This window comes from Elephantulus edwardii, unplaced genomic scaffold (assembly GCF_000299155.1).
Source record: "Elephantulus edwardii isolate Elephantulus edwardi_28Jun2011 unplaced genomic scaffold, EleEdw1.0 scaffold00004, whole genome shotgun sequence".
In the NCBI taxonomy this organism is placed as follows: domain Eukaryota; kingdom Metazoa; phylum Chordata; class Mammalia; order Macroscelidea; family Macroscelididae; genus Elephantulus; species Elephantulus edwardii.
The window spans coordinates 34,876,360-34,902,518 of NW_006399754.1; the positions used below are offsets into that span (position 1 = coordinate 34,876,360).

The following is a 26,159-nucleotide window of genomic DNA, read 5'->3' on the forward strand; positions in this document are numbered from 1 at the left end:
TCAGTCCAGGTCCATGCCGACGCCGCCCTTCTCTTCTGAGCAGTCTCCGTTCTGGTGTGGGGGCTCGGTGCCCAGCGTGCCCTTGCCTTCCACGCCGTCTGCATTCTTGGCCATGTTCGGCCCGTTGGGGGTTCTCTCCATTTTGGGTGACTCGATTTTTGGTTTGGGCTGTGTGACAATGGGCTCACACGTGTTGATCACCTCCTGGAAAAGAAGGCACAGAGGTGAGCTGGCCCCATGGGCTCAGGATCCCATGTACATCCCACTTGCCATGGTGACTAACAGGTAAAGCTGGCTCAAGTCACCCCAGGGGGTCAAGGCACCATGGTGCCAAGAGCACAAGCTAAGAGCCGGACAGTCCCTGCAAAGCCCAGCAGTGCCAAGGGACCAGCTGCCCCTTAAGAGGAAGCGAGGCACCTGCCCATAGGGCTGACAACCCCAGACCCTGTGACAGCTCCTCTGTGCCACACGGCTGCAAGGAGCCAAGTGACCGTGCAGGGTGCTGGCTGAGCCCTCACAACATTAAAGGCAGGGATGACTGTGATCTCTGCACGAGGAAGCTGCCAAGAGGTCGAGGTACCTCCCGAGAGAGGTCGGGGCACCTCCAGCCCACCACCGCAGCGAGTGAAGACCAGGCAGGAGGTGCGTCCTCAGCAGAACGCTGGGTGAACCACCCATGCGATGTCCGAGGGGGAAGCAGTGTGGACAGCTCCCAGGGCGCAAGGCCGACCCAGACACCCATCCTCCGCGGCTCTGCACGGCCGGATTCAGCCCTCCCATCCAGGCCTGTTTCCATCTCCACCCCCTGCTAGCCTGGCCGAGGGAGCACACGCCTGTCTGTGCGGATCTCCTCCCCAGTGGGCACGGAGCAGATGGGACCCAAGAGGAATGTGCGGTCACCCACGAACCCGCCAGAGCTCATCAACTAGAGACCCAGAGGCTGCAGTCGAGGGCCACGTGTGAGGTCAGAGGGCAGAGTGGACACTGACTCGCACTCACCCTCATCTTGTCATAGATGTCCTGAGTGCGCACCACGGGGTCCTGATGTGGGCTCTGCTTCGCCTGCGCGTTCATGACGTTGTTCATCCACTCCATGGCCTCGTTCACACACCTCTCCACCTTCTTCATCTCAGACTCATCGATGTGGCTGTAGTGCTCATCCTGGGAGAGAGAGGGTACACAGCGGTCACTCAGCACTGGCCCACACCACCCCCACAGTCTCCCTCGCCCAGCCTCCTCGGCCTACCTTCCCCCGGAAGTCGGCGGCAATCCTGGCAAAATGCTGCAGAACATCTCCCAGATCCTGAAACGCTTTGGGCCGCTCCTTGGCTTCCTTATAGCGGACCTTGACCGGAGTGCCAATTTTCTAAAACAGAAGTGCAAAGTTAGAGCTGTCACTTCCATACGTCACATGTCTGCATGCTGAAATGTGGCCTGGTGGGACAGAAGGTGCACAAGGGCTTCACTACTGTCTGAGGTCAATGTTTGGAAGCCAACGGGCAGCTCCGTGGGTTAAAGGCCCGGTGAACGGCTAATGTAAGATCACAGCCCGGGAAGCGCGTGGGCAGGTCGGCGTTCACACGGGGCCAAGGCGAGCTGGCATCTACTCCACAGCATGGCACACTGGCACTCAGAAACAAGCAACTGTCTTTAGGGCTAGGAGTCCTCATGGACTGAACTGACACGTGTGAGCCCGAGGCCATGATGCCACCATCAAGGAGCTGTCTGCCATGTTGCCGTAGAATAGAATCACTCCTCTGTTCTTGTTAGCTTGTAATCATGAAGTGATTACTGCTAACCAAAAGGTCTGCAGTTCAAATCCACAGGAGAAGGCTGAGGCGGTCTGCTCCTGGTTAAGATTCTGAGACTGACAGCTGTTTTGGGACTAAAAACAGCAATGGGTGTGGCTCCTGGTTTATATGCCAGGGGCGGAGTGTTCTGAGTCGCCACACTCACTCACACACCTTTTCTGTCAAAAGAAATCAAGCGGAGGCAGGTGGAATGGAGGGCTCCTCCTACCAAGGTAACAGAGCTGACACACCCCAGCCCGGGAGCAGACACCCCCACCTGAGGAGGTCTCCAGAGCAGCGGCCCGGCCCGGATGCTGAAGGAGACGAGAACTGTCCCAGAAGCGCTTCCTCAAACCCTCCTCACCTCCCGCACCATGGAGGTTAAGCATGCGCTTGCTCAGGTCCCAACGTAGGCCTGGCGCACAACAGGGGGCTTACCATCAGCTCCTGCAGCTTGTCCACGTAAGCTTGCTTACACTGGTCCTCCCCCTCCTCATACAGCCAGTTCTCCGTCTCAGTGAGAAGGTTCAGGAAGCTCTCGTGATCCTACACAGAAGACAGCACACCTAGCAGATGGGACACTTGCAAGACATCCTCAGACTCAGCTCAGGTCCCTCATCACTCTGAGTCTATGGCCTGACTTCCAGCTAAACTAAAGGCAGGTCGGGGAGGGTCCTCACACCACAGAACAATCCACGAGTCAAGATCAAAGCCAAAGGCAAACCAGGGAGGGTCCTCACACCACAGAACAATCACAATTCAAGATCAAAAGGGCAGATGTGCCCAGTGATAAAGCCCAGAGGGTAGGAAGGGGCAAGACAGAAGGGTGAATGGACATGAGAATCACAGCAAGGAAGTGGGAAGAGTGAGGTGGTAACACGAGGACTATAACTAATGCCCTCAAATCCAGAATGCATACAAGTGCGTGAATGGAAAACCAATTTGTTCTGTGAACTTCCTCTCAGTTCACTGTAAAAGAATCTTCACAATAAAGTACTGGTCTCAGAAAGTGACTACCCTAACCTTTCACACACAGGCAAGCCACACTGGCCCCCACTAACTGCACTGGCCCCCACTAACTGCGTATGAAAGCAGTCTGGTCAGCTGGGCTTACATACGCCCTCCCAGAGCTCAGCACTGGGCAACTATGAGCTCTGCCTGTGGCCTGCCTCCTGGTCGCCTCTGAGGAGTGGCCAGGCCTGTGGATTACATGGCAGCTGAAGGGCTTCAGGACACAGATGGACAGGGCCACCACCCTTCTTCACAGTAACATCGCTTAGGACCCCAATTTTGGTCAATGACACACAAAATATGGTTATGGAACAGGGTTACCTTGTTCTCCTAAACAATTCCATTTCAGGTAGTAATTGTGTTTCACTTCCACAACTACCAGAAGCGAAGTGGGGTGTGATCCAAGCTGACGGCCCCCTCACTGGGCACCTGGCCCTCAGATCTGGGGGAGGTGTTTCTCGGCTCGGGCCCACCCCTACTTTAAGTCCCAGCTGTACGCAACCCATACGTGTCTGGAAAGTGCTGGGAGATCGTCGTGGACCCAAGACCGCAGGGAAGCAGCAGATTTGTGGGCTATAACACAGGGACATTCCCTTTAATGAGAGGCGGGGCTGAACGGACAACCAACTTGCCCGTGAGCTTTCCCTCAAATCACAATCAAGTTTGAAATAAACAGGGAGTTTTTTCTACAAAGCAGGCCAGGACCTCAGAGCTAAAGAAGACAAAGTCTAAATGACCCTTAAGGTCAAAATGAGCCCCTAAGATCATTCTAGATTTTCATCTACGTAATTTCTTTCTAAGTCTTGGGATCCATGAAGAGCGAAATTGACCTCAGGGGTCAAGAAACAGGACTATGTGAGAAAACAGTTCTATGAACAAGCAGCTGAGTAGACCAAAGTGCTCCCACCAGGCTGCTGTCCTCAGGACAGGCCGAGTTCTGTCCAAGCACACCGCTCTCCTTTTCACCTCTGCAGCCTCCACACCTGTGAACTGATGGACTCTTCTCAAGGTGGACGCCTCCTCCAGCCCGAGCTCTTCCTCCACGACTGCCCCCTACCAGCTCGACTCCTGACAAGGCTCCCGCCACACCATCAGTAAAGGAGGCTGCGGTATGCGAGCACGCATGGGCCTCTCTGGCCAAGGGCACGTGAGCGCTAACTGCTGGACTTACCTGCTCGCTTAGGAGTGCCTCGTACGGCCCCCCGCACAGCTTGTCTCTGAACTCGTACACATACTCCTCCACTGCGTTTTTAGCATCGTTTCGCTCTTTTTCCAATTTATCCTGCATCATCATCTTACCCTGCAGAAAGAGCAACCAGAGAAGCCAGTTCTCCACGTCTGTGATGCAAGCTCAGTGAGGTAGACCGCAGTCAGCAAGGCCGTCTGCACACACACAAACTGCCTCAACAGCTCTGACACCTCACGAAAACTTTCTTACAACGTTCTCTCTCTCACACACACACAATCTCACACAATATCCATCCACTGTTCACACACAGCCTGTCTGTCTGGGCGTGGGGGGGTGTGCTGCTAGGTTCAATACTAAGTGTACCATGGGTTCCTCTTCATGCCCAAGGGGGGAAAACCCACTATCTTACAGGCTCTGTTGTCAGAAGAGGCCAGTCCTTACTGAAGGACATCCTGCTTGGAAAGATGGAGAATGAGAGGAAGACCCTGAACCAGGTGGACTCACACAGTGACTGGCAATGTGGACTTGGGTGTGTCAGAGGGGAGGAAGGCGTAAGGCCAGGCCAGGGTTCAGGTCTTCTGGTCCCACGAGTCACAGCTGAGCCGATGGCATCTAGCCACATCACTGTAACTGCTGCAGGCCTGCCTAACCACAGCACTCCACTCAGAGGGGACACCAACACATCACCAGGATTTCACACAGCAGCCTTAACACATCTACATAGTGGGCACATCCTGAACCCCACTGTGCTCTGCAGTGACCTCTTGTCTGTCCACCACAAAGACCATACACAGCTGGACAGTCCAACCTCTTCTGGTTCCACCTGGCCCTGAGCCACAGAGCAGGGATGTGGGAAAGAACTCGAGGCATACAACCTCCTGCAAGAAGCTCATCAGTGCGACCTGACCACCAGAAAGCAGACAGACGGCCCGCGAGGGCAGAGGGCACGTACCTCGGTCTCGATGTACATGTTCAGGAGGTCCCTTCCCAGCTGCCACACTAAGTTGGCTTCCACCGGCAGCTCCACATTCACCACCTTCATTTTCGGTTTTTTGGCTTCTGGGGGCTGGTCAACTTTCTTTTCATTTGCCTTGGGAGGGTTAGAAAAGGGAAGGGCGGAGGGTTATTAAACAATCCTTGAAATCAAGCTATTCCTGTCACATATATTGAAGAGTTTGGCAAAAATGTAATCTTAAGGCCATAAAATTGGAAGCATATGAAAATCCACTTAACATCTACCTGTCTCTTGGAGGCTATGATTCGGCCCAGGCATGTCACCTGTTCCTTTAAGAAGTCATCAAGTTGTTGTTTAGCTTTTTCTAACTACTGTTCTGGACTGTCAAGTTGGAACCACCCCACAGCTGAAGCTCCAGCTGCTTTTCGGAGGTGTGAAGCGCACAGAAGGAGACCGCCTGTCTTTCTCCCCAAAAGCAGGTGGTGGATTCGAACTGTGCGCCTTTTCACTGCAATGCAATCCATCCTCCTAAGCCAGCAGGGCGCCGACTTTCTCTTCTAGTAGACACTTCCGCCGCCAAAATGCTGCTTTCTCAGGCCATGACATTCTAGATCCTTCAAGCACACCTGTGACTTCTAGTCTCTGAATTACATAGAGCCTAAAATCTGACCTCAGTGAGGTCAAGCTGACAAAAGGGAAGCAGACTCAGGTTAACTCAAGATCCAAGCATGTGGCTGGACACATGCCGCCCTCCTCAGCCTTCACTGTCCCCAGGCCTTGGCGCCAAGAGCCGTTCAGAGGCCTGGAGCCACCGTGGACGTGCACAGGCACAGGCCCCCCTGCTTACTCCTGGTCAACCTTGCGACCAGAAACGGTCAGTCAAGTCTCCAAAGCAGCAAGTAACAATCGCAAACTTAACGACACAGAAACAGGGCTCGGGAAGGAAATGCCTGCGGGCTCTCCGGTCTCAAGCCTTTTCTACATATCCATTTCTGTGGGTTTCAACCTACACAGACGGCAAAGAACATTATCTACAAGACTCAGATGCACCGACAGAAAGATGGAACCAAGGCAGCACAGAGGGACTGACTGGACAGCGACACGGGAAGGCAGGGGCCCAACAGGCACCAAGATTCCACCCATTGGATGATGAGCTGCTGAGACGTCAGTGGTTCACGCCCACCAGCTGCTCCAGGACAGAGGCTGCCGGCTCCTGGCCGCTCCTCCAGGATTCCAGCCTCAGAAATCCAGAGGCAGTTCTACTCTGCTCTACGGCCCCTGGAATCCACACAAGAGAACAGGATCCAATAAAAAAAAAAGATTCTTAAATTGGGGCACTTTGTGGAAGCAGCAGGCCCCAGGCCAGGGACGTGGCTCACTCAGCATTACGGAGACAAGACAGAAGTGCAGGTCCCATCTCCCAACTCAGAGGCCGCCAGCCAGTACCCGGTCAAAAGCCTCGGAAAACCCTAACACCCATCCTCCTCCCCAGACACGACACAGGTGGGAGACAGCTACTGGTGGGATAAACAGGTGAGACGTGACTATCACATGATGGCATTCCCAGCTGGTATGGTGGGGCAGCCTGTGGGCTGGGCTGGGTCGTGCAAGAGCCAGGACCTCACGGTCCTCAAGACCGTGAAATGCTACCCAGTGACCAGCACTGAGCACCGATGCCCACAGCACAAGCCAGCGATACCAAAACATCCACGAGAGCCCGGAGGCCAGCCCAACCTCCACCACATGGCACGAGAGCAGCTAGTAAGGGGTCCTCCTTCCACCAGGGGAGGCAGCCACCTTCAATCCCGTCAGCTCTTCTAGGACCTACTGAGGGGACAGAACCCCAGCTTGAGAACAGAAGTTCAGACGGCATGGAGCTTGTGAGCTGCTGGAGAGCAGGGGGTGAGATGGACAGGATGCCCCTCGGTCTCCCCTCAGGCAGACAAGCCTGGTCCTGCTGACTGCCACAACCCACCTGTAACCCTGCACCAGGTGGGCAAAAGCTCCCCATTCCTACAGCCACTGGAAGAAGGGGCACAAAGCATCCCCACCACAGAGCCCTGGAAGTCTAGTGCCCCTCAGGGGAGACCTGGGCCCCAGAGCACACAGCCACCCTGTCCAGCTGGTCCTTCACCTCGGGGTGCTTTTGTCCCCCCGATGGTCTTGGCTGAGACATGGGGCAGAGATGGCCCCGCGGACCGGCACGCTGCTGGCTGGAGAAGCTGGCTGTGGAGAGACGCAGTCAAAGGTGTTAGTGATCACAGGGTCAACAACGTCCAATGAAGGAAGCGGTCACTCACTTTGTCAACCTCTGGGGCTGCGTTCTCTTCTGAGGGAGGCTCAGGTGGAGGGGGAGACTGGGCAGGCTGGTGCCCATCGCTTTGTACCTGGGGCTGTGCTCCAGCGTCACTGCTCGCGGGCTGGGGGTTGTTCTGAAAGGGAAGCCCAGGCACAAAGCATGTAGAAAGCAAGTGTACGGATACACGCCCGCGGTTAGTCGAGCACTGTGGACAGTGCCCTCAGCTCAGAGGCTTACAAGCAGGGAGTCCTGGTAAACGCACAAGGCGCACAGGACACAGACGTCTGCTTGACCTGGAAGAAACGCTGTCAACAACATGTTAAGGCCTCTGACTGGTGGGATGCAGTCATAGCCCCCCTGCGAGGACACCACCTGATGGGGTAGACAGGAAACGGGCATCCACATGCACGTCCCCACAGGGCTCCTGGCTGACCCGCTGACAAGTCCGTCACAGAAAACAGCAGCTGTCACTGACCAATGCTCTACCCCCGTCGCCTGTCCTGGAACACGGAGACCTCAGGACAGAGGGGAAAATCTACGCCAGGCTTCCAGTCCTCAACAGCAATCTGTAGTGATCTGTGATCCGGGGCTCTCAGTACCCCGCACACGGGCCAGCTCTGCCGTCCACCCTGCAGCCTCCCACACCCTTCCTCATCACTGATGTCCAGACCCCAACGTGCTGGAAGATGAGCACTGGGACTGTGCTGAGAGGCCTTGCTCTTCCCAGAGCCTCCAAGTAGGAATCAGCATGAAATGCTCCACGCCAGTCGAGGATGCCATGAGGTCCTGCCTTGGCCCTCTGCCTGTCCCTCACCTGCATGCGCTGCTGCCCCAGGTCACCCCAGCTACCGCCCTGTCATCAGTCCCCAGGCACCAGCCATCAGAGTGGACCCACCACACACACGTCCACAGGAGCAGCCCTGCCTGACCTCCTGCACGCCTGCTTCTCCCCGGGCCCACCTGTGCGAAAAAAGCGGGCAACTAAACCCAGCAGCCACACCTGCCAGGGAACCATTTCCAGACCCACCCGGGTCAGGAGGCTAGGTTGGTTTTCACTACGTCTAAATTCACCTCCCCACGCCACGCCTTCCAAGCAAAGACGCCTTTGTCACTGGGACTCAGGCCTGACCCCCTTCCTCCTGGCTCACCACCCAATCCAGCAGTCACTACCACTAGGACCCTAATCCTGAAGGGACACACCATCAGCCTCCCACATCAGCGTGCAATGTCCGCTGGCGGGCCACACTCACATCGCAGTCAGGGGGTTCAGCCACATGCTGGCCTGGATTCTCCACGCTGGCATCCACGGAGGCTGCTCCGCTGTCCTCGGTGGGCACTTTCTCCACCATGGAGGCCGTGGACACGGTGAAGATGCCGTGCGTGTTGATACGCACTTTGACTTTCACTTTAGACTTTTCTCCGTCTTTCTGTGCTGAAACATTCTGGACCACAAAGCGGCCTAGAACAGAAAGAGACCGGCCATCTGAGAGGTCAGCTCCTCAGACACCAAGACCAAACCCAGCGCGGGTAGGTGGATTCTGCCTCGTGGTGACCCTATCGGGGTGGTCCCTCGGCATTACGAGGGGCTTCTTCCTGCAGACAGTGGCTGGAGGATTTGAACTGCCTCTCTGGTAGCAGCCTGACACTTAGGGTACCGACTCCTTTGTAAACAAAAGATACGAAGACAGGAAGTGGTATTCCCTCATTCCCTAGCCCCATGACAGGAACAAATCTTTAATGTACACTGCAGACACCACCTCAGAAACAGACCCAGAGCAGACAACCATTCACCTTTAGAGGAGCTCTGGTGGTGTGGCCGCGAGCCTCAGCGGTTCGAATCCACCCATCGACTGTGCAGCACAGACAGGCCATCTTCTCCCATTAAGACGGAGGTGTCAGAACCCTGATGAACTGACATGTTTCTGGCTGGTTTTGTGGGAACCTTCCAAGATAGTGCACCACAGACACTACCCTGCTGCCACACGGAACATGTGACTGCCCGGTGCCCACACAGACAGGCCCGCTCCCCGGCCACGCACGCAAACCCAGGGCAGAGTCTGTGAGCAAGTGAAGAGACAGGCGCTGTCGGGAGCGCATGAGGAACTGCAAGACCGTACTATGAGTTTAAGGGCGTGGGAACGGCCAAAGCCCAAACCAGAACTGGTGCTGAGGACAGAAGCCTATCAGAGCCAATGCTGTGAGCACGCTCACATGATGACCTCTGCCAAGTGTCCCTGAAGTTGGCTGATGGCTTCGTCAGCAGGTGCACACAGTCAGGGTCCTGCAGAGCCCAGGCTGGGACTGCTGGGCTCGCCAATGATGGACACAGGGAGGACACAACCAAAGCAGGCGGCCCTGGTCTCCTCTGTCAAAGGGCAGCATGGGGCTCCAGCCTGGTGTTCAAGAACGGATGAGGAGGTAGGGTGCTTGGCAGCAGGAGGTGCTGGGAACAGACCACAATGAAGCAGTGGGTCCGCGAGCACCGTTCAGAGAACAGCCTTCTCGTGTACAAGCCAGGAGTACGTGGGAGGGAAGGGGGCTGCAGGATGTCATCAGGAAATGAGACGCTGTGCTGGAGGAACATCACCCTCTGCCTTTGGAAAATACCAGACCCCGCTGGTCTAAGAACTCAGCTAATTCCCAACCAAGTCAAGTCATGAGAACTTTCTGGAAAGAAAAGGAAACCCATGGTCTGGACATCCAGTCTACACACAGTGTTGATGCTATTTTCAGATGCCCAAAGTTGACACCTGGTCACAGCGACCCACGAAGGACGACAACACCCAGGGGAAGCCGGGCACCACGGTTTTCTCTCCAGGAGCCACTGAGTGCATTCTAACCACCAGCCTTTAGCATGGCAGGTGACCGCTATGCCACCAGGTGCCCTGCAAAGGAGCACACAAAAGCAGAGAGCACAGAGCAGGCAGGACCCCTCCCTGAGATGACCTCCATTCAAAAGTGTGGGCAGGGGGTTAGGAGGGACTGATGGAGCCAGGGAGCTGGGAGGGCCTGATGGGGCGGGGTAGCTAGGAAGGCTTGGGGGGGGGGGCTGGGAGGGCCTGATGGGGGCCGGGGGGCTAAAGGGCTGATGAGGCAGGGTAGCTAGGAAGGCTTAGGGGGTGGCTGGGAGGGCCTGATGGGGGCCGAGGGGCTGGGAGGGCCTCACAGGGGGCGGGGCAGCTTGGAAGGCTTAGGGGGTCGCTGGGAGGGCCTGATGGGGGCCGGGGGGCCTGGGAGGGCTGACGGGGCAGGATAGTTACGAAGGCTTGGGGGGGGGCTGGGAGGGCCCTGGTCATCAGGCACCATGACAAGCAGTGACCAACCAGCAGTGCTCATGACCATCAGTGTCATCAGGAGAACGGATGGGTGGGTGGGGTCAAAGCTCTCTGAGAAAAACTGACAGAAATGAAAACCAAACCCAGTACCATTAGCTCATGCTGCCTCCCAGGGATGGGACCAGACCACACCGTCCTTCTCTCACAGTGGTTGATGGGCCCGACCTCTCAATAGTCTTCCATTAGCAATGTCTAACATGCTGCACCGCTAGGGCTCTACGAGGCAAGACTCCATGTCTGTCAAGTCAGTTCCGACTCACTACAGTTCTGTGAGGCAAAACCACCTGCCCACCGGGTTACCGAGGCCATAAACCTTCATGGAGACTGTCCCATCTCTTTCCTGAGAAACAGCTAGACAGGGCAAACCTGTAAGTTTTTCAACTAATGCTTATCTCATTGTGCCACCAGCACCCCATGATAATATAAAAGCACAAACATCAGAAAAACTTCAATGGATAAGCCAAGTTTTAAATTCAGAGTGAGGGGTTTGTGCAGGGACAAGTACCCCTGGGCCCACCAACCGTCTCCTGACCTATCTCCCCACACACAGGAACGTTGTGCTCAGCTCTGCCAGGACTCAGAACGCGGGGCCAAGTCCATGCTGAACAGCAGCTGAGACTCGTTAGCTCAAAGCCCAAGCACACAGCACTCACCTATTTTTGCTTCTGGATATGGTACACCCTGCGGGTCAGAGTAGAAAGCTTCCAGCTCAAAAGGCCCTTTTCTGTAGAAAGTGAGGACTTTGGAGAAGGGGGCCGGGTGGTTCCGGGGGAATACCTCATGAACGCTGGTGAGGAAGCAGAGAATGGGGCTCAGCTCCTGGCAGGGTTATGCGGGCTCCCACCACTGTGCCAACTGGGGGACACCCACAGCGGAGTGGAGACAAGCCCACTGCTTTCCAGTCAATTCCCATTGAGCAACCCCCCAGGACAGTGTCCGAGCCCAGGTAGCGGGCCATGTAAACGCTTCATCTTCAGCCCACAGTGCCACCAGGGCCCCTTTCGCCCAGCATACACACTGCAAACAGCCCGTGCTCAGCCTGCATCTTTACATGAACCAATGGGATGCCACCTGGAGGGAGGGGCTGCTGCATACCCTTCAGCATCTTCCACGTCATGGTTCCAGACCAGAGAGATTGGGAAGGGAATCACATCCGTGATGGAGAACTCTCTCACTTTGAAGACTGGGGAAAGGATCGCACACTGCAGAGAAGAAGAGGCAATCAGAACGCGGAATTCACCCCGATTTCAAGCCAAGGTGCCCAAGTTCACATCTGAAACGTGCCACCGAGGAATACATCCCAAGTGTAAAGAATTTACTACCTAAACCCTACTCACTACCTGCAGACACCAGCCAAGCACAGGACGGAAAACACACGGTCACCGTGTCACCTCCCTCACCACCACCTTGCAGGACCGAGCAGAGCAGCCGAGGCTGCAGGCTTCAGGGCATCCCTGCCTCATCGTTCTCCTGCGGAGCGGCTGGGGGCTCACCCCACTTACCTCCCTGGTTGGCAACCTAGTCACTTAATCACTGCAACACCAGGGCTCAACAGCTGCAGGACTGTGATGGTTCAACAGCAGTAACGTTTACTAAGCGACCTCTGAGAGGTTCCCCAGCCCTAACTACACAGAGAGAACACTGCCCTCCACAGCCTCCCAAAGCCTCGAGGCACCAGGGGAGACCGCAGATGGCCACCTTCTACATAGCACAGACAAGGCAGATGGCCACGGCACTGAGAGCTGCTCGGTCAGTGCAGACTGGTACTGACCCTCGTGTGACACAAATATGGCCTGAGCTGGACAGTGACCCTGCACAGCTGCGTCTCGATCATGCTCACAACTGTGGTGCGATTAGCAAACTTGTACTTCAAATCAATTACACAGATCAAAGAGGACAATGATAAACTGCAAGCTTGTAACATACAACATCCAAAAGAGGCAATAATCACCCACATTTGCCATTTAGCATCCAAGTTTAAAAACAAAGCTGGGAGGAGCAAACCAGCTACCAAGTGGCTAAGAGACCAGAAGAGACGAGTCAACGGCTCCATTCAGCATTTTAAAACACAGAATTCCAGGTCAGCAGGCCTTGTCCAGACTGCAAACTGAAATCCCCACCTTTGCAGAATCAGAGGTGTACTCTGTAGGAGTTAACCAGCTCCCCAGGAAGCCCCAGCGAGGAGCAAAGCACGCCAGCACACACTCCACGTTCCTCACTCAGCCCTGCTGGCTCTGTCTACAGAACATCTCGCCTTATGTTCAAACACCACTAACCAGACGAAAAATGTCACCTTAATCACAACTAGTTTAACTCCACTTGACTATACCTTAACTGTATTAACTATAATTAACGCTCTTACCAACCAGATACAATTTCGGAGCTTTTGCTGTGCTCAATGCATGCCACACGGCTACTCCTCGCTCAGCATCTGGCTATCGCACCGACTAAAGGAAATCCTACAATCAGACTAGGGTGGGCGTGAGCGGCATGCACAAGGCGACCATGAACTCCAGACCAGAGTGACGCTGCCGTTTTCAAGGCTCTGTGACAACGTGACCAGTGCAGGATTCATACCTCACCAGTGAGTCGGTAATACAGAACCTAAGCCCACAGACCCCACGGCCAGCAGAGTCCACCCGGTGGAGAGGACGAGCTCGCGTCCGTTTGTCTATCAGGCAGTTTGCCCACTAATCTACTCTCCCTGGCTGCCTGTGCTGTTGCTGAGGGTCTCGCATTAATGAGAGTTAACACACCTAACCTGCCCTGTGCACACGTCTGGCAACAACAAACACCAACATGTGTGATGTGCCAGCTAGCTGAGCCCCAATTTTTTGGTGACCTGTGCTTAAGTAACAACACCATTTGCACACAGCACGACTTTTCACTTTCCAGCCTAGTCTCTGGAACCCCATCCTGTCATTTAGTGAGGACAGACAGCTCACCGTACATTCACTGGGTTCTTCAGATTCAAGGAAGAAAGTACTTTCCCCTCATAGCAAACCAGGAATCAGCACTGATTATCAGCCAGCAGCACAAAGCAACTTGGAGACCCTCGTAGACACAGCAACCAAGGCAGATGGGCTCACCTGCAGTGCACACCCGCAGACCATGGCTGCACCTGGTACCTCCAGTGAACATGGCCCCGTACCTGCAGTGCACACCCGCGGGCCACGGCTTCATCCGCATTAAGCGTGGTGCTGACGTCCTTCCGAAAGAACCTGGTGATGGCTTCTTTCACAGCAGGGATCCGGGTGGTGCCTCCAACTATCTCAACCGCACTCACGTCCTCTACTTTCAGCTTCGTTTGCTCCATCAGTGTATGAAGGGGTCTGTCTATCCTCTGCAGAAGGTCAGCACAGAGCTCTTCAAACTGTGACCTTGGCAGAAACAGGGAGAGTTCAGAAACCCTCGGGAAAGAGATGTGACAGCAACCTCCTTTTCCTTACTTCGTCTGAAGTGTGTCAGAGATGAGGAGGACGGCACAGGACAGGGTTCAGGTCTGCTGCTCGTGGGGCTGCTATGACATGGCACACCAACAACGACATGCCCCACGTGCACCAATCAACCCTGACCTGCTCTCCCCACAAACATACGATACACACAAAGAGAATGGAGTTCTACAGCTATTTCAGATGGTCACAAAAATTACTTGAGAAAAAACCTCATGTTCCTAATTACTGTTGTGTGTGTGGAGCCAAACTCGACTCACAGCAGAGCCTGTATAGGTTTCTAGGAACTAAACTGCACAGGAGATTTTTCTCCTTTAGAGCAACTGGGGGATTCAAACTGCTTGCCTTTAGATTGTCAACATGTCTCCGGGACGCCAAAGCCTCTTTAGAGGTAAAGATTGCCACCATACTTCCTTCTTACGTGACCAATACTCTCTTTAGTATTTCCATTCACTTCTCAAAGTATCTGAAGGAAGCCAGTATGCCACCGTTGTGGAGTGCTCCTCTCAGTGGCTCCAAGTGAGGGAGCAGGGGAGCAGAACTAAGGAAGGTTTCTGAGGCTGTCACTACGGGGAGGGCGACAAAGGGCCGAGGGACGCACATCTCTAGCGGCAGACAAATGAAAATGCTTAGCTGCTAATCCCCAGGTCGCCACTGTTGGGGAGAAAGTTGAGGCAGTCAGTAAAGAGGACAGTCGTGAAAACCCTGTGGGCAGCTCTCCGTCCTGTGGGGCTGCCCTGTGTCAGAACCCAATCTACAGCAGGGGGCCAGCTTGAACTCTTCTTCTGTAAGAAGCTACTGGTGGGCTAGCACCTTGCTCTTGAGAATTAGGTACTTAAGTACCCTAGAACCAGTACACCAAAAAGAATACACTGTTGAAGGCTCTTAGCAAAGCTCTACCATGTATAGATTCCTCCTTACAGACTTGGGAGCTCTAGTGGCCTATGCTAAGGAGCCGTGTTGCCATCCCAAAGGCAAAGGTTTTGAATCCACCAGCTGCTCCAAGGGAGAAAGATGGGCATATTCCCCTTGTATGATACAGTGTCTCTGAAAAGCTCGTGGAGGGTCAGCTGTGAGTCAGTTCTGATTGGACAGTACACAACAACTTAACAGAACTATCTGTAAGTCTACCAGGGAGCAATGTGGCCACTCAAGCCTCGGGCCACACACCATCCAATGCTGGACCTGGGCTCTGGGTCTGGGCGGCGGCCCAGCTGCAAGCCCACCTGCTCATCTTCCCCGACACATCCCTGTCATCCATCAAGCACTCGATGTTCATGGGTATCTCCGTGCTGATGGAACTCATGAGCTTTTTCAGCTTCTCACACTCCTGAGACAGGCGGAGGAGGGCGCGGCTCTTGGACTTGACATCCAACTTGTACTTGGCTTTAAATTCGGCACAAAAATGTTCCACCAACTTTTCATCAAAGTTTTTCCCTCCTAAGAAAGGATCAAAAGCTGTTCCCAGGACCTAATGTGAAAACAAGAAATAATCTGCTTACGGATTTGTAACTAGAATCTTAAACACAGCTTCTTGAACAGTGAAACAAAAATAAACTCAAAACTTCTACCCATTACTACTGCAAAACCCAAAGCAACCACACAATTCAAACAGAAAACAGGTCTCCTCCTGCTGTAACCACATAACGAGGACCCTGGCAAGCTTGCCTCATGTGGCTGGAGCCCTTGGGACTGCTACAACCATCGCGTCCCCAAGGAACCAGCCTGAGCAGCCCAAACCCCTACACAGCAGCACAATGCAGAGGTCCTGGGGCGCAGCACCACAGCAGAGAACACAGCCAACACCCCGGGACCTGGGTCTCCAGTGTTACTGACTTACCTTCAGCTTCCCCTTGTTGAAGGCGCAGGCAGACACCTGAAAGGCAGAGTGTCCCATGTCAACAAACACCACAATCCGTGGGTCATCATCCAGGCCTGGGAGATCTGGCCTGTAAATCCCGTAGTTCACAGCAACTACAAGAAAAAAAGGATGTTTCAACTCTTCAGTTCAGGGCCGAGCCTCACGTCCAGCCCCACATGCAGGAAGGCCAGCTGTCTAGGACAGGAGGACAGGTCAGCTTCTCCTCACACCTGGCTGCAAGGCACCCATGGTTTTTCCCTTTCCAGTAACGCTCTATTGATCTCAACAAACAAAAAGAACATGGAAACAGCCCAGATGTCCAACCATAATAGACTGAATTAAGAAATTATGGTGCATTCATATGATGGAATACTACACAGCATACAGGAGTAATAATTCTGCAAATTACTATCTAACTTGGGAGGGACTAGAGAGTATTATGCTGAGTGAACTAAGTCAGTCCCACAAGGACAAATACTGTATGAGCTCATTATTATAGAATGTGTATGAGGATCCGGGTGGGGGGTGGGGCATGTGTGGAAGCACAGGAATGAGGACGTGCAGGGGAGGGGGGGATTAGTCAGTGGGTTGTACAGATTGCTATGTAGGGGGTGAGGGAAATTAGAAGAATCTGTTCTGGAAAACAATGTATTCAAATTTGGTAAATAAACTAATAAAAAAAAATAACCAAAAAATGAGGAACACCACATACATACATGCTGTGTAGATAATGTGACATCAGTCATCAGACTCAATACAGGGTACTTGCATTTCAACCCCAATCTGCTGGGCAACATCTTATCCAAAGAAGAATACATCACTACAACAGCTGTAGTTTCTGTCTGGATTTTAAATTCAATGCAAACATCTGACCTGCCTGTTGTTTTGATGTGCCGTCCAGTGGCCTGTGACCTGTAGCGACCTTATGTGCAACAGCTCTGAAGCCTGCCATGTCTTGAGCCATCTCACTGACTCTGACACACCAACCCCCTCAATGCCCCAGTGACTCTATCAATCCCTGTCGTCCGGGGTCTTCCTCTGTGTGACACTTCTTAAATATTTGTGAGCCGCCTAAAATCTCTGCGCCGAACACCTGATCCAGAACCTGTTTTCCTCAGAACTCACCAAGGAACTAAAAAAAAAAAGATGCCTCTGTGGAACAGCCTAGACTGTGGCCTTGCGCAGCTGTGCACAAACGACAGCAAGACCCAGGAGCTGCATATGGTCAGCACCAAACTAACCCGAGTGTCGGCAGTTCAAACCCAGCAGCACCCTGTAGGTGCTCTTTTTGTATAGCCACAGCTGTCACCGCGAGCTGTGAGAGGTAGTGGGGGCTGAGCCCCGCACCCCCTGTGCTGTTAGCTGCAGTGAGGGGCCGAGACCACACCCTCTGTGCTGTGAGAGGTAGTCGGGGCTGAGCCCCGCACCCTGTGCTGTTAGCTGCAGTGAGGGGCCGAGACCACACCCCCTGTGCTGTTAGCTGCAGTGACACATGGGTGGGAAGGGGCTGGTTGGGGAGGAGGTGCTGGGGTCATGCCTCAGCACAATGCCCCGCAAATGGCCCTGGTTTACCCAGCTACAGTTCACTAACGCAGGGGAGAAGGAAAACTTAGCATTCCTCATCAAGAAAGTTGTGAAATTCCAAAATTTTAACATTTTTATCAAAAGTTGTTTGTTTGCTCTACAATGCTAAAACTATTAAACTACATTCAATCAACGTCATCAGGAGGACTAAACAAATTTACCAGCGCATTTCCTAAGGAAGAGAAACAACTAAGCTCGACAAACCAGTGACTTCTCACGAACCAGAGTCCTCTGAGAGCGCAAACGTCTGTCTTCACCTCGAACTGGCTTTCTTTGCATGGCCATGAAGCAAGGTCCCCAGAGGGCCGAGCCGCTCACCTGCGGTCATGTCGTTCATGAGGCGGAGGCAGTTGAGGCCGACGATCTGGGCAGCGTCCAGCACCGAGCGTCTCTCGGCGTCCGTGAAGAAGGAGGGCACCTGCAGAGGAGCCACAAGCCGCGTGATGAGCTCACAAAACGCTCATGCTGCGTGGCCGGGTCACAGCCTCGGAGTAAGCCACGGGCCTGGCCAAGCTGCAGGACAGGAAACTGGGCCAGGCTGCCTGGCCTGTCCCCACGTGTTCAGAAACAAGCACTGCTCCCGTAAGGCTGCCTCAAAAGCCTTCACGCCACAAAGTCAACTCACCAATGTGCTTGCAGGTCCCAAAATGTCATTAAAACCTGGCTTCTGAGCTATTCTTCAATCCCTACAAACACCTGGGTATCCTAATACTGACCTGACATTTACTACTAAATCCAGTACAGCCTGTGGAAGGCAGAAGCCATGCCAGGCGGAAAGCCGGCAGAGGAAGCAAACTCCTGTGGGCACCACTAAAATGATGGACAAAGGAGGGAGATGGCACCTGGCAGAGGTGCAAACTGCCATGGCAGGAAAGGGCCTGGACCCTGCACCTGGACCTCTCGGGCTTCCGAGGACAATGGCAGATGTCGGCAATGCAATGCCACGTCACAGAGCTGGGTCGAGCATGCACCACCACAATTCACAGAAGCCAGAAACCAACATGAAAGCAAACAAAGCACAGCCACACCCAGCCTGCCAATTCCAACCCGCTGACCCCACAGGGCAGAGCTGGCCACACGACTCCCAAGACTCTACATCTCCACGGAGGCCTGACTGCACTCCAGCAGGGCGGCTGGCGGAGCTCAACCACAGGCTCCTGGGCCCAATGCTTACGTCACCAAACCAACAGAGCTTATCCCAGAGCCGACTCTGTCCTCAAACCAAACCACAAACCCGGCCACTGAGTCAATTTCAACACACAGCAACGCCTCCACTGGGCTTCCACAGCTGTGTACAAGAACAGGAGAAGCCTGCTGGGCTCCAACTGCCACCGCCACTTGGCTGGCCTTCTGCTGACCCCCGCTTCCCCTGAGGAGCAGCGACAGAGGTGAGGTCAATGAACAGTCAGCCAAAGCTGTGAGGCTGTTCCATGCACAGCCCCGGCAGCTTCTAGCTTTCCTAAACAAAACGCGGGCAAAGGCAGCTCAGAGGCGGCGGGCCCAGGGCCTTCCCTGCCGCGTCTAGGATCACTAACAGGGTCAGCATTTCAGCAGGACTAGGCAGAAGGGTAGGGTCTGACCACACAGCCACACAATCATTTAACCGCAAAGAGTTGGAAAGTTGGTTCAGAGGCTCCCAGGATGCTCTCCTCACAAGGCAGCAAGTGCGTGCCAAGGGGGCTTGAGGCCGGTTTCTTAAACCCAGAGGCCCCCTCTCAGGAACGCTCAGGATTAGATAAGAACTGAAAAAGAAAGCGACTCCGCCTTCTTACATTTGGTCAGAGATGGAGATGTCGCTAAGGGGCAGCACCTGTTTCTTTGTTGTTTTTTTTTAATTTAATTTCTTTATAAGGGGCAGCACTTGTGGCAGACACCTCTTCTCTCACAAAAGCAGAGGGAGACCCCCACTCCTTGGCCTCTACCTAGCTGGCCGAAAACGCATAGAACCTGTCCCCACGATCCTGGAACGCTGAGCTGACACTGCAACCGACTCTGAATCCTGGCTTGTCTGCTTCAAAGCTTCTCCAACAGCAAAGCAGGGGTGCGTGGGGGGGGGGCTGCTCATTTAAGACCCACCCCAGGCCTGGGGGCTGCTGGGGACCCTGATCACACGTTAATGGCCTGGTTCTGGGCTCAGGGAGATCTTTCCACCTGTCCAGCTTCCCGTGTGCACACATGCCCAACAACGAACTGCCTGCTCTCCTCCGATGGGACAGTGCATTTTCTTAAGCCCCACAGGATTCCTTCTGGTGTCACTTTCAAGGAAGAAACTCTGCCAGAAGGCAGCCACCCAACAAGTGGTTGACACCTTCCCCAGCCCACCTGTCCATGCCTAATACCAATGCTGGCAGTCCAGAGGAGCTGAATGCCTTCCCTACCCAACCTGTGCACGCCTAACACCTCTATCGGCAGTCCAGCCACCTTCCCCAGCCCACCTGTCCACATCTCAGTCCAGCCACCTTCCCCAGCCCACCTGTCCACATCTCAGTCCAGCCACCTTCCCCAGCCCACCTGTCCACACCTCAGTCCAGCCTCCTTCCCCAGCCCACCTGTCTACTCCTGACACCCCATCTGGCATCTAGCCACCTTCCACAGCCCCCCTTGTTCAAGTCTAACACTACTGTCAGCCATCCAGAGGAGGTGAATGCCTTCCCTAGCCCACCTGTCCATGTCTAACACCACATAGCTGGCAGTCTGGCCACCTTCCCTAGCCCAGCTGTCCACACCTGCCACCACGGTTGGCAGTCCAGCAGAATACTCTAACAAAACTGTCTTTCCATGGTGGTATTCAGGGAGGCAAACAAAGCAAGCCGGGTGCCACGCCGCTCTCCACTCACGGAAATGACACAGTCCGTCACAGGCTTCTTGAGGTTGTTTTCTGCCGTCTCCTTCAACTTGGTCAGCAGCATGGCTGTCACCTGCTCCACGCTGAACAGATGCTCCTCTCCCATGTACGTCACCTGTGGGCGAGGGCAGGACTGTCAGCACCACCGAGCAAGCCGTCCTAACTCCTCCAAGCTAAGACAGGTTCCCTCTCAGAGCTCTTTAAGAGCTGCTTACGAGGCAGGAAGAACCAAAGGCAGAAAAAAAGGGGACCTCAGCACTCGAGGTGGAGGGAGAAGAGGTTGCAGTGCCACCCACCCTGGGTGCTGGTCCAAACGCCCTAGAATTGGCTGAACTTCCCCTCTGATGGACCACTGGGATGAAAATGATTTTGTGTGATCACAGACAAAAAAGCTCCTACCCATTTATAGTGGAAGCAGGAGAGGCATCCATTTCCAAAATGGCTTGCCTCCAGAAACGTTAGTAACTTGGAGAAATGACGAAAGTTATACAAGTGTTCAGGTCTTTTGTTCATAGGGTCACTATGAATCGTCTACAACTTGACAATTAATAACAACAACCCATTTATAAAGAGAGTTCAGCGGTGTTACACCATCAATGGGACCTTCCATTCAGATTAAAAAAAACCATGTTATCTCAAATATGCTTCATCTGTTCAATAGTCAAACAGCTGGAAGGAACACAAACGAGGTTACAGAAGTCAAGTCTATACAGCTGGAGTAACTGGTAGAGATGAGGTCAAGTTTATCCACTACACTTTCAAGTTTAGAAAGATCTGTCCAGGGGTTAAAAACGTTAAGAGCCCGGTCCAATCAAGGAATGTGAAAGAAACGCTGAGTAGTAACCGATCGATTAAAACCAAGACAAAGGAAACCCCGAACCCCCGAGCCTGTCCCCAAGCCCACCCCAGTCCTGGGGACCCCACGCAGGCGGGGCACAACTGCTGAGGCTGCTGTGGCTGTGACTGTGCAGAGGTGACGCTGGAGCCTCCCGGGGGCCCTCCTTGGGAGAAGGACCTGCTCTCCCCACAGGTGGGCAGACCATCTCCCACACAGACAAGCCCAGCACACCCACACCGTGTTGTCCAGGAGGTCCTGGCTCATGGCCACCCTAGGGACAGCTCTACGGGAAGTAACCTTGGTTCTGAATGGAAGGCTGCCGAATGACGTTACCTGTATCCCAACGCCACCGTTACTCAGGGGGACCAGGTCATAACTTAAGTTTTCCTTCTCTGTTTGAACGAAGGGGTCACTGAATGCGCGTCCATGGAACCTCTTGAAGTGAGATACTGTATTGTTTGCATGAGTGACTTGCTGCAAAAGAAATTTAAGATTTTTCATTTTCTCTCATTTCAGTCTTCATCAGCATTCAAAACCATTTCATATCTAATTATCTAATAAAATCAGACGCGGAAGTGTCCTTCCCTGAGGACCTGGTCACCCCCGTCCGTGGCTGCTTGGACGCTGAGGCTCCCTTTCTTTCAGGAATGTCCGTGACAGAGGCAGGAGGGGACAAGCGTGTCCCAAGGCCTCCAATCCACACAGCATCCAAGTGCACCAAGGCTCTCAAGGGTGCCAACCACCTATGTTACTTCTCCTCCTCCCTCACAACACACGTGATATTCAGGTGTGCCCACGGGCCGACCGTCAGCTCAGGAAGCCCTCCAGAGAAAGCATGCTTGTCAGGCTCACACGCAGCCAAGCAGGCGCGACACACACATTCTTGTGCCGTGTAATATACAAACTGCCACTTCCACCAACAGGTCAGATGCCTAAATCCTCGAAAGCATGCGGGGGCGGCAGCCGCAACGGTGGGGAGGCGGCACTGACCGGCAGGACACGGCCACGTGCTGCTGTCTCCAATCCTGAGTGCTAATTCTTGGGTTGCTGATGCTGTCAGCATGGACTTCCCATGTCCCTGCACCCACCAGGAGGACCCCCACCTGGTCCTGTGCCCCTCACAACCGTTGTGTCGGAACCTACTGCTGCAGCCGGTGGGCCAGCCCAGCTCACTGAGGAGTAGCCATTCATGCCACCTTAAAGAGAGCTGGTGCACACATGTTAAATGTGGCCGCAACTCTCGCCTCTTCAGCAGCTCCATGAAACCTGAAGACGCATGGCACAGCCTCATCTCAGTGGCTGTAACAATCTGCCAAGCAGGGACCCTGGGATGGGGTGGGAAACGGCACTTTCAAATGTCAAGAAAACTAGGAAGAAATAGGCCAAGATGTTAACAGACTACTTGTCAACATATCTCAGGATGAATTCAAGATAAATTAAGCTCTGTTTTCGACTTGATTTGTATGGCTCAGATGACTGGCATGCCAGAGAGCGATCGGTGAGACTCTTATTTAAACAGAACACTAATTAAAACGACAGGATGAGACTTAGTAGCCACCTGAGTACCAAGCGTCACGTGATGCCTGTCCTCTGGTGTACTGGAAGTGGAGGCCCGCTGCCTGGAGCTGGACTGTTGTAAATGTGGAATACAAGCCCGTCAGTATTCAGAAATGTCCTAGGGTCTAGACGATGTCTGCCTAGCAGGCCACAGGCCAATCTGACCTCAGCCCACTCTCCTCCAACAAGAGACGAGACACAACTTCCGTCCTGGATCTGCTGTGATGGCCACGTTTAGGACATCGTTTCTCGGTGTCACATCACCTTCCAGACTGATGTCCTACTGGGCACTTGTTCCCGTCGCCTCTCTTCCCTCGCCAACCTCACCAGGCACGAGACAGTATTAAACCTATCACAGGGGTTTGTTTCTTTAACCTCTTAAAATACGCCCTATTTACTCATTCCTCTCCTCTCTACACCCAAGAGTGTTCAATCACTAACATCAGCAGACTAATAATGTGACCCACAAACAACTGAATCCCCTACTAATCACATCTTTGAAAGAAAACAGGGTAAGATGCATCTCAGTTATCTACGTAGCCCAGCATACCCCACACACTCTTCCACTCTGAAACCAGGGCACGGTTGCTTCTCCACTTCACTCATTTATTCTAATCACATGGTATTTCTCAGGTATTGGGCACTTCTGATCCAAGCAGTCACATGTCAAACGTTCAAAAGCTCCAGGTGGTTACTCTAATGACAACTGCGATGGACCACACAGGTTTGGACAAGGTGGTTTCCAAATCCTATCTCGGTTTAGTCACTTGCAAATGCTAGTAAATATGGAACTTGTAACAAGTTTCTTCTATAAAACGACTTGGTAACAGTAAGTATCTTACTTACAATCTTTGAAACAACTATACAAACTATAGAACTAGTAAAACTACTAAAAATTCAAGTGTGCAGCTGAGAAGGTTACAGTGGATTTTGGTCAATCAAAGCAGAGACAAGGAACAAAAGAGCAGAACGTTTCTCCAACAGAGAGAACCTGCAGCGGCCCAGCTACTTCATCTTGTGTTCTTCTCAAAGGTTGGCTGTTTAAAACTTTCCCTCCTTGGAATTCCTTTAAAGAACGTACCTGATTCTTTGCTGCAAGTCCAATTGTTCTGTTTTTCAATCCAAAGGATATTACTGACCTGGAGGAAACACAAACCATGTTTCAAAGGTGTTAGGAGCATAAACACGCCTGTTTTTAACTGGTAAGGACGTCTAACCACTGCTTGCCTACGGCAGGGAGAGCACAAATGATGGAGGAACAATTCCAGAGCGGCCAGCTTCCATCACGCCCTGGACGGGGAGGCCTGGACCCACGGCTCTCCGCACCTCAGCAAGGTGGCTGCCCTGCTGCCCGAGGTCTGCTAACATCTCTGATACCTGTGCAATCCCCAAACTCCCCATTAGGGAGTCCCTCGAGAGCAGTGGTCTCTCAAAGGGCACTGGGCAAGCCTCGCAATACAGAACCCCCAGCTGCTCCCTGGCAGACAGACCTGAGTAGCAACGACAGCCCTGTGGAGTCCTGGGCAGCTGTATTCTGCTCTCTGGGGTCCACCAGGAGTCAGAACTGAGCCACGGCAGCGGTTTTGTGGATCCCTGCCCTCAAAGTGGTTTGGACAGGTACACAGTATCATTAATTTGGCCCTAAGCACTCAATCAACATAAAAATGTGAGATAAGCCTGCCTCCCTCCTGTCCCCACCTAAACATTTAAATGCCCTGGTTGTAGCTGGCCTGGTTCCACCATCCCTACCACTGGCCTCCTCAGAACCGAACTCCAGATGTGACTGTGAACCCGCGTCACATCTGGAAGGTGCCCCACCTGGGGATCACAGCAGGGCCCTGGATAAACGTGGAAAGAGTGACCACCAGTCAGTCCCACCAAGTACTGAAAAGGTGACATGTCTCTTAGAATCTTAGCAATGCAAATGAACCACTCACGGGGAGTTCCGCGAGGGGGAGGCCACGTCAGACGGGTGAGAGGAGTGATGGTGAGTGATGAGCAAGGAGGAGAAGCCAGCTGGGGAATTGGGGCAGCGTGGAACCAGAGCCCGTGCAGAGGGGCTCTCAGTCCTAGACCCGGATCACGGCAGCTGGTGCTAAGATCTCAGAAGCCCTTTCAGGTACCTCCCAACAGAAAGTCAACTCAGATGCCCCTGCCTGGGCGGGGTGAACTCAACGAGCAGACAAGGATTGCCAGGCAACACAATTCCGTTCACCATCTTTTCTTAAACCCATGGGTGGGAATGCCAGTAAGCCAAAACTGTGGACATGAGCTGGTTCCAACCCAGGGCCATCCTGCCGTGTGAGGGCAGCTGGGGCTGAGAACTGCCACCCTGTACACAGGGCAGAACCAACCAACCACCAGAGGCACCATCCCAGCCCCTCAGGGCCCAGTGTCCTAGAGCCACCTGCATCAGTCCCTCCTGTAACAGCTCATCTAACTGGATCAGAGAACAAAGCTGTCCCTGGCAGGATCCTTGCTAGGCTGTCACCCTCCTCACCACAGACCATCGCAAGCCAGTCGCTGACCCTCACGCAGCTGGGCCATAACCTGGGGATTTTCCTGCACTGCCCAGAGGTCCAGGCCGGGATTCACTCCAGTCCCTCACCTCGCGGTCGAGGACCCATGTCCTTTCCCTGCGAGAAAGGAGGCTGTGTGCGCCAAAGTCCCGCCGCACTCAGGAAAAAAATAACCCTAAAGTTGCTCTTTCAAATGGTCCCTCCACCTTCCCACACAGTAACAACACCCTGAATCCGCTCACAACGTTCGCCTTCTTAGAAAACAGCTCTGATACTGTCCTATGCAGCCTGTCGCCTTTCATTTACTCAGAGTGGAGAAAAAGAACTGGAATTAAAAACCAAAGACCATTATAAGATTTCTGCACTAATCAGAGCCACACACGGAGCAAAATCCACGTCTGCACCTTCGCAGAAGACCCGCGGGGCTGTAGTCAGCGAGGCCGGAGCGGGCTCTGCGCTCCCGGGTCTCGAACCGCAGCAGCAGAGCTCTGGAGGTGCCCAGACACCGACCGGCAGCCGCGGGCACTGTCGCTCCGCGCTGGGGCCTGACCCCGGGGACCCCCCGGACCCGACCCCGAGGCCCCCCAGGCCCCCATCTGAACCCGGGGCCCCTCGGACCCACGACCCGACCTGACCCCGAGGTCCCGAGGCTCCGTCCCGACCCCAGCCCAAGTCCCCCGGCCCCCCAAGTCCCCAGGCCTCCCGGCCCCCCAAGTCCCCCGGTCCCCCAGGTCCCCCGCGCCGGCGGCGTCCACTTACGGGGTGCAGCGGTCGCTGAACTCGTTGGCGGCGGTCTCGATGCCGCCGGCCCTGGCCACGGCGATGTAGCAGCTCTGCGAGCCCACGTCCAGCCCCACCACCGACATGGCCCGGCCGGTCCGGCTCCCGCCGCCGCTGCTGGCCCGATGCGCGGCCCCGCGGCCC

General features: G+C 54.1%; 1 protein-coding gene across 1 annotated transcript; it reads right to left on the reverse strand.

The window, feature by feature from the left end:
* Positions 1-26,101, reverse strand: HSPH1 (heat shock 105kDa/110kDa protein 1). The gene is made up of 18 exons (XM_006879580.1): positions 25,995-26,101; positions 23,798-23,855; positions 21,493-21,633; positions 20,314-20,436; positions 17,795-17,894; positions 15,872-16,005; positions 15,258-15,502; positions 13,731-13,959; positions 11,675-11,781; positions 11,233-11,366; positions 8,495-8,703; positions 7,246-7,377; positions 4,943-5,080; positions 3,973-4,101; positions 2,229-2,336; positions 1,247-1,366; positions 1,000-1,161; positions 1-204 (listed from the first exon to the last, which is right to left on the reverse strand). Exons 1-18 carry the CDS (start codon positions 26,099-26,101, stop codon positions 1-3), a joined length of 2,580 nt encoding a protein of 859 aa, XP_006879642.1.
* Positions 26,102-26,159: the final 58 nt, after the last annotated feature.

Bases quoted from the DNA above. Each gene is read 5' to 3' on its own strand.
- HSPH1 (XM_006879580.1), bottom strand. From the start codon at position 26,101: ATGTCGGTGGTGGGGCTGGACGTGGGCTCGCAGAGCTGCTACATCGCC. The intron at 16,006-17,794 runs GTGAGCGGCTCG...TTTTTCTTGTAG, and splicing joins CATGAACGACATGACCGCAG to TTGCTGTGAACTACGGGATT. The intron at 1,162-1,246 runs GTAGGCCGAGGA...TCTCTCTCCCAG, and splicing joins CCGCCGACTTCCGGGGGAAG to GATGAGCACTACAGCCACAT.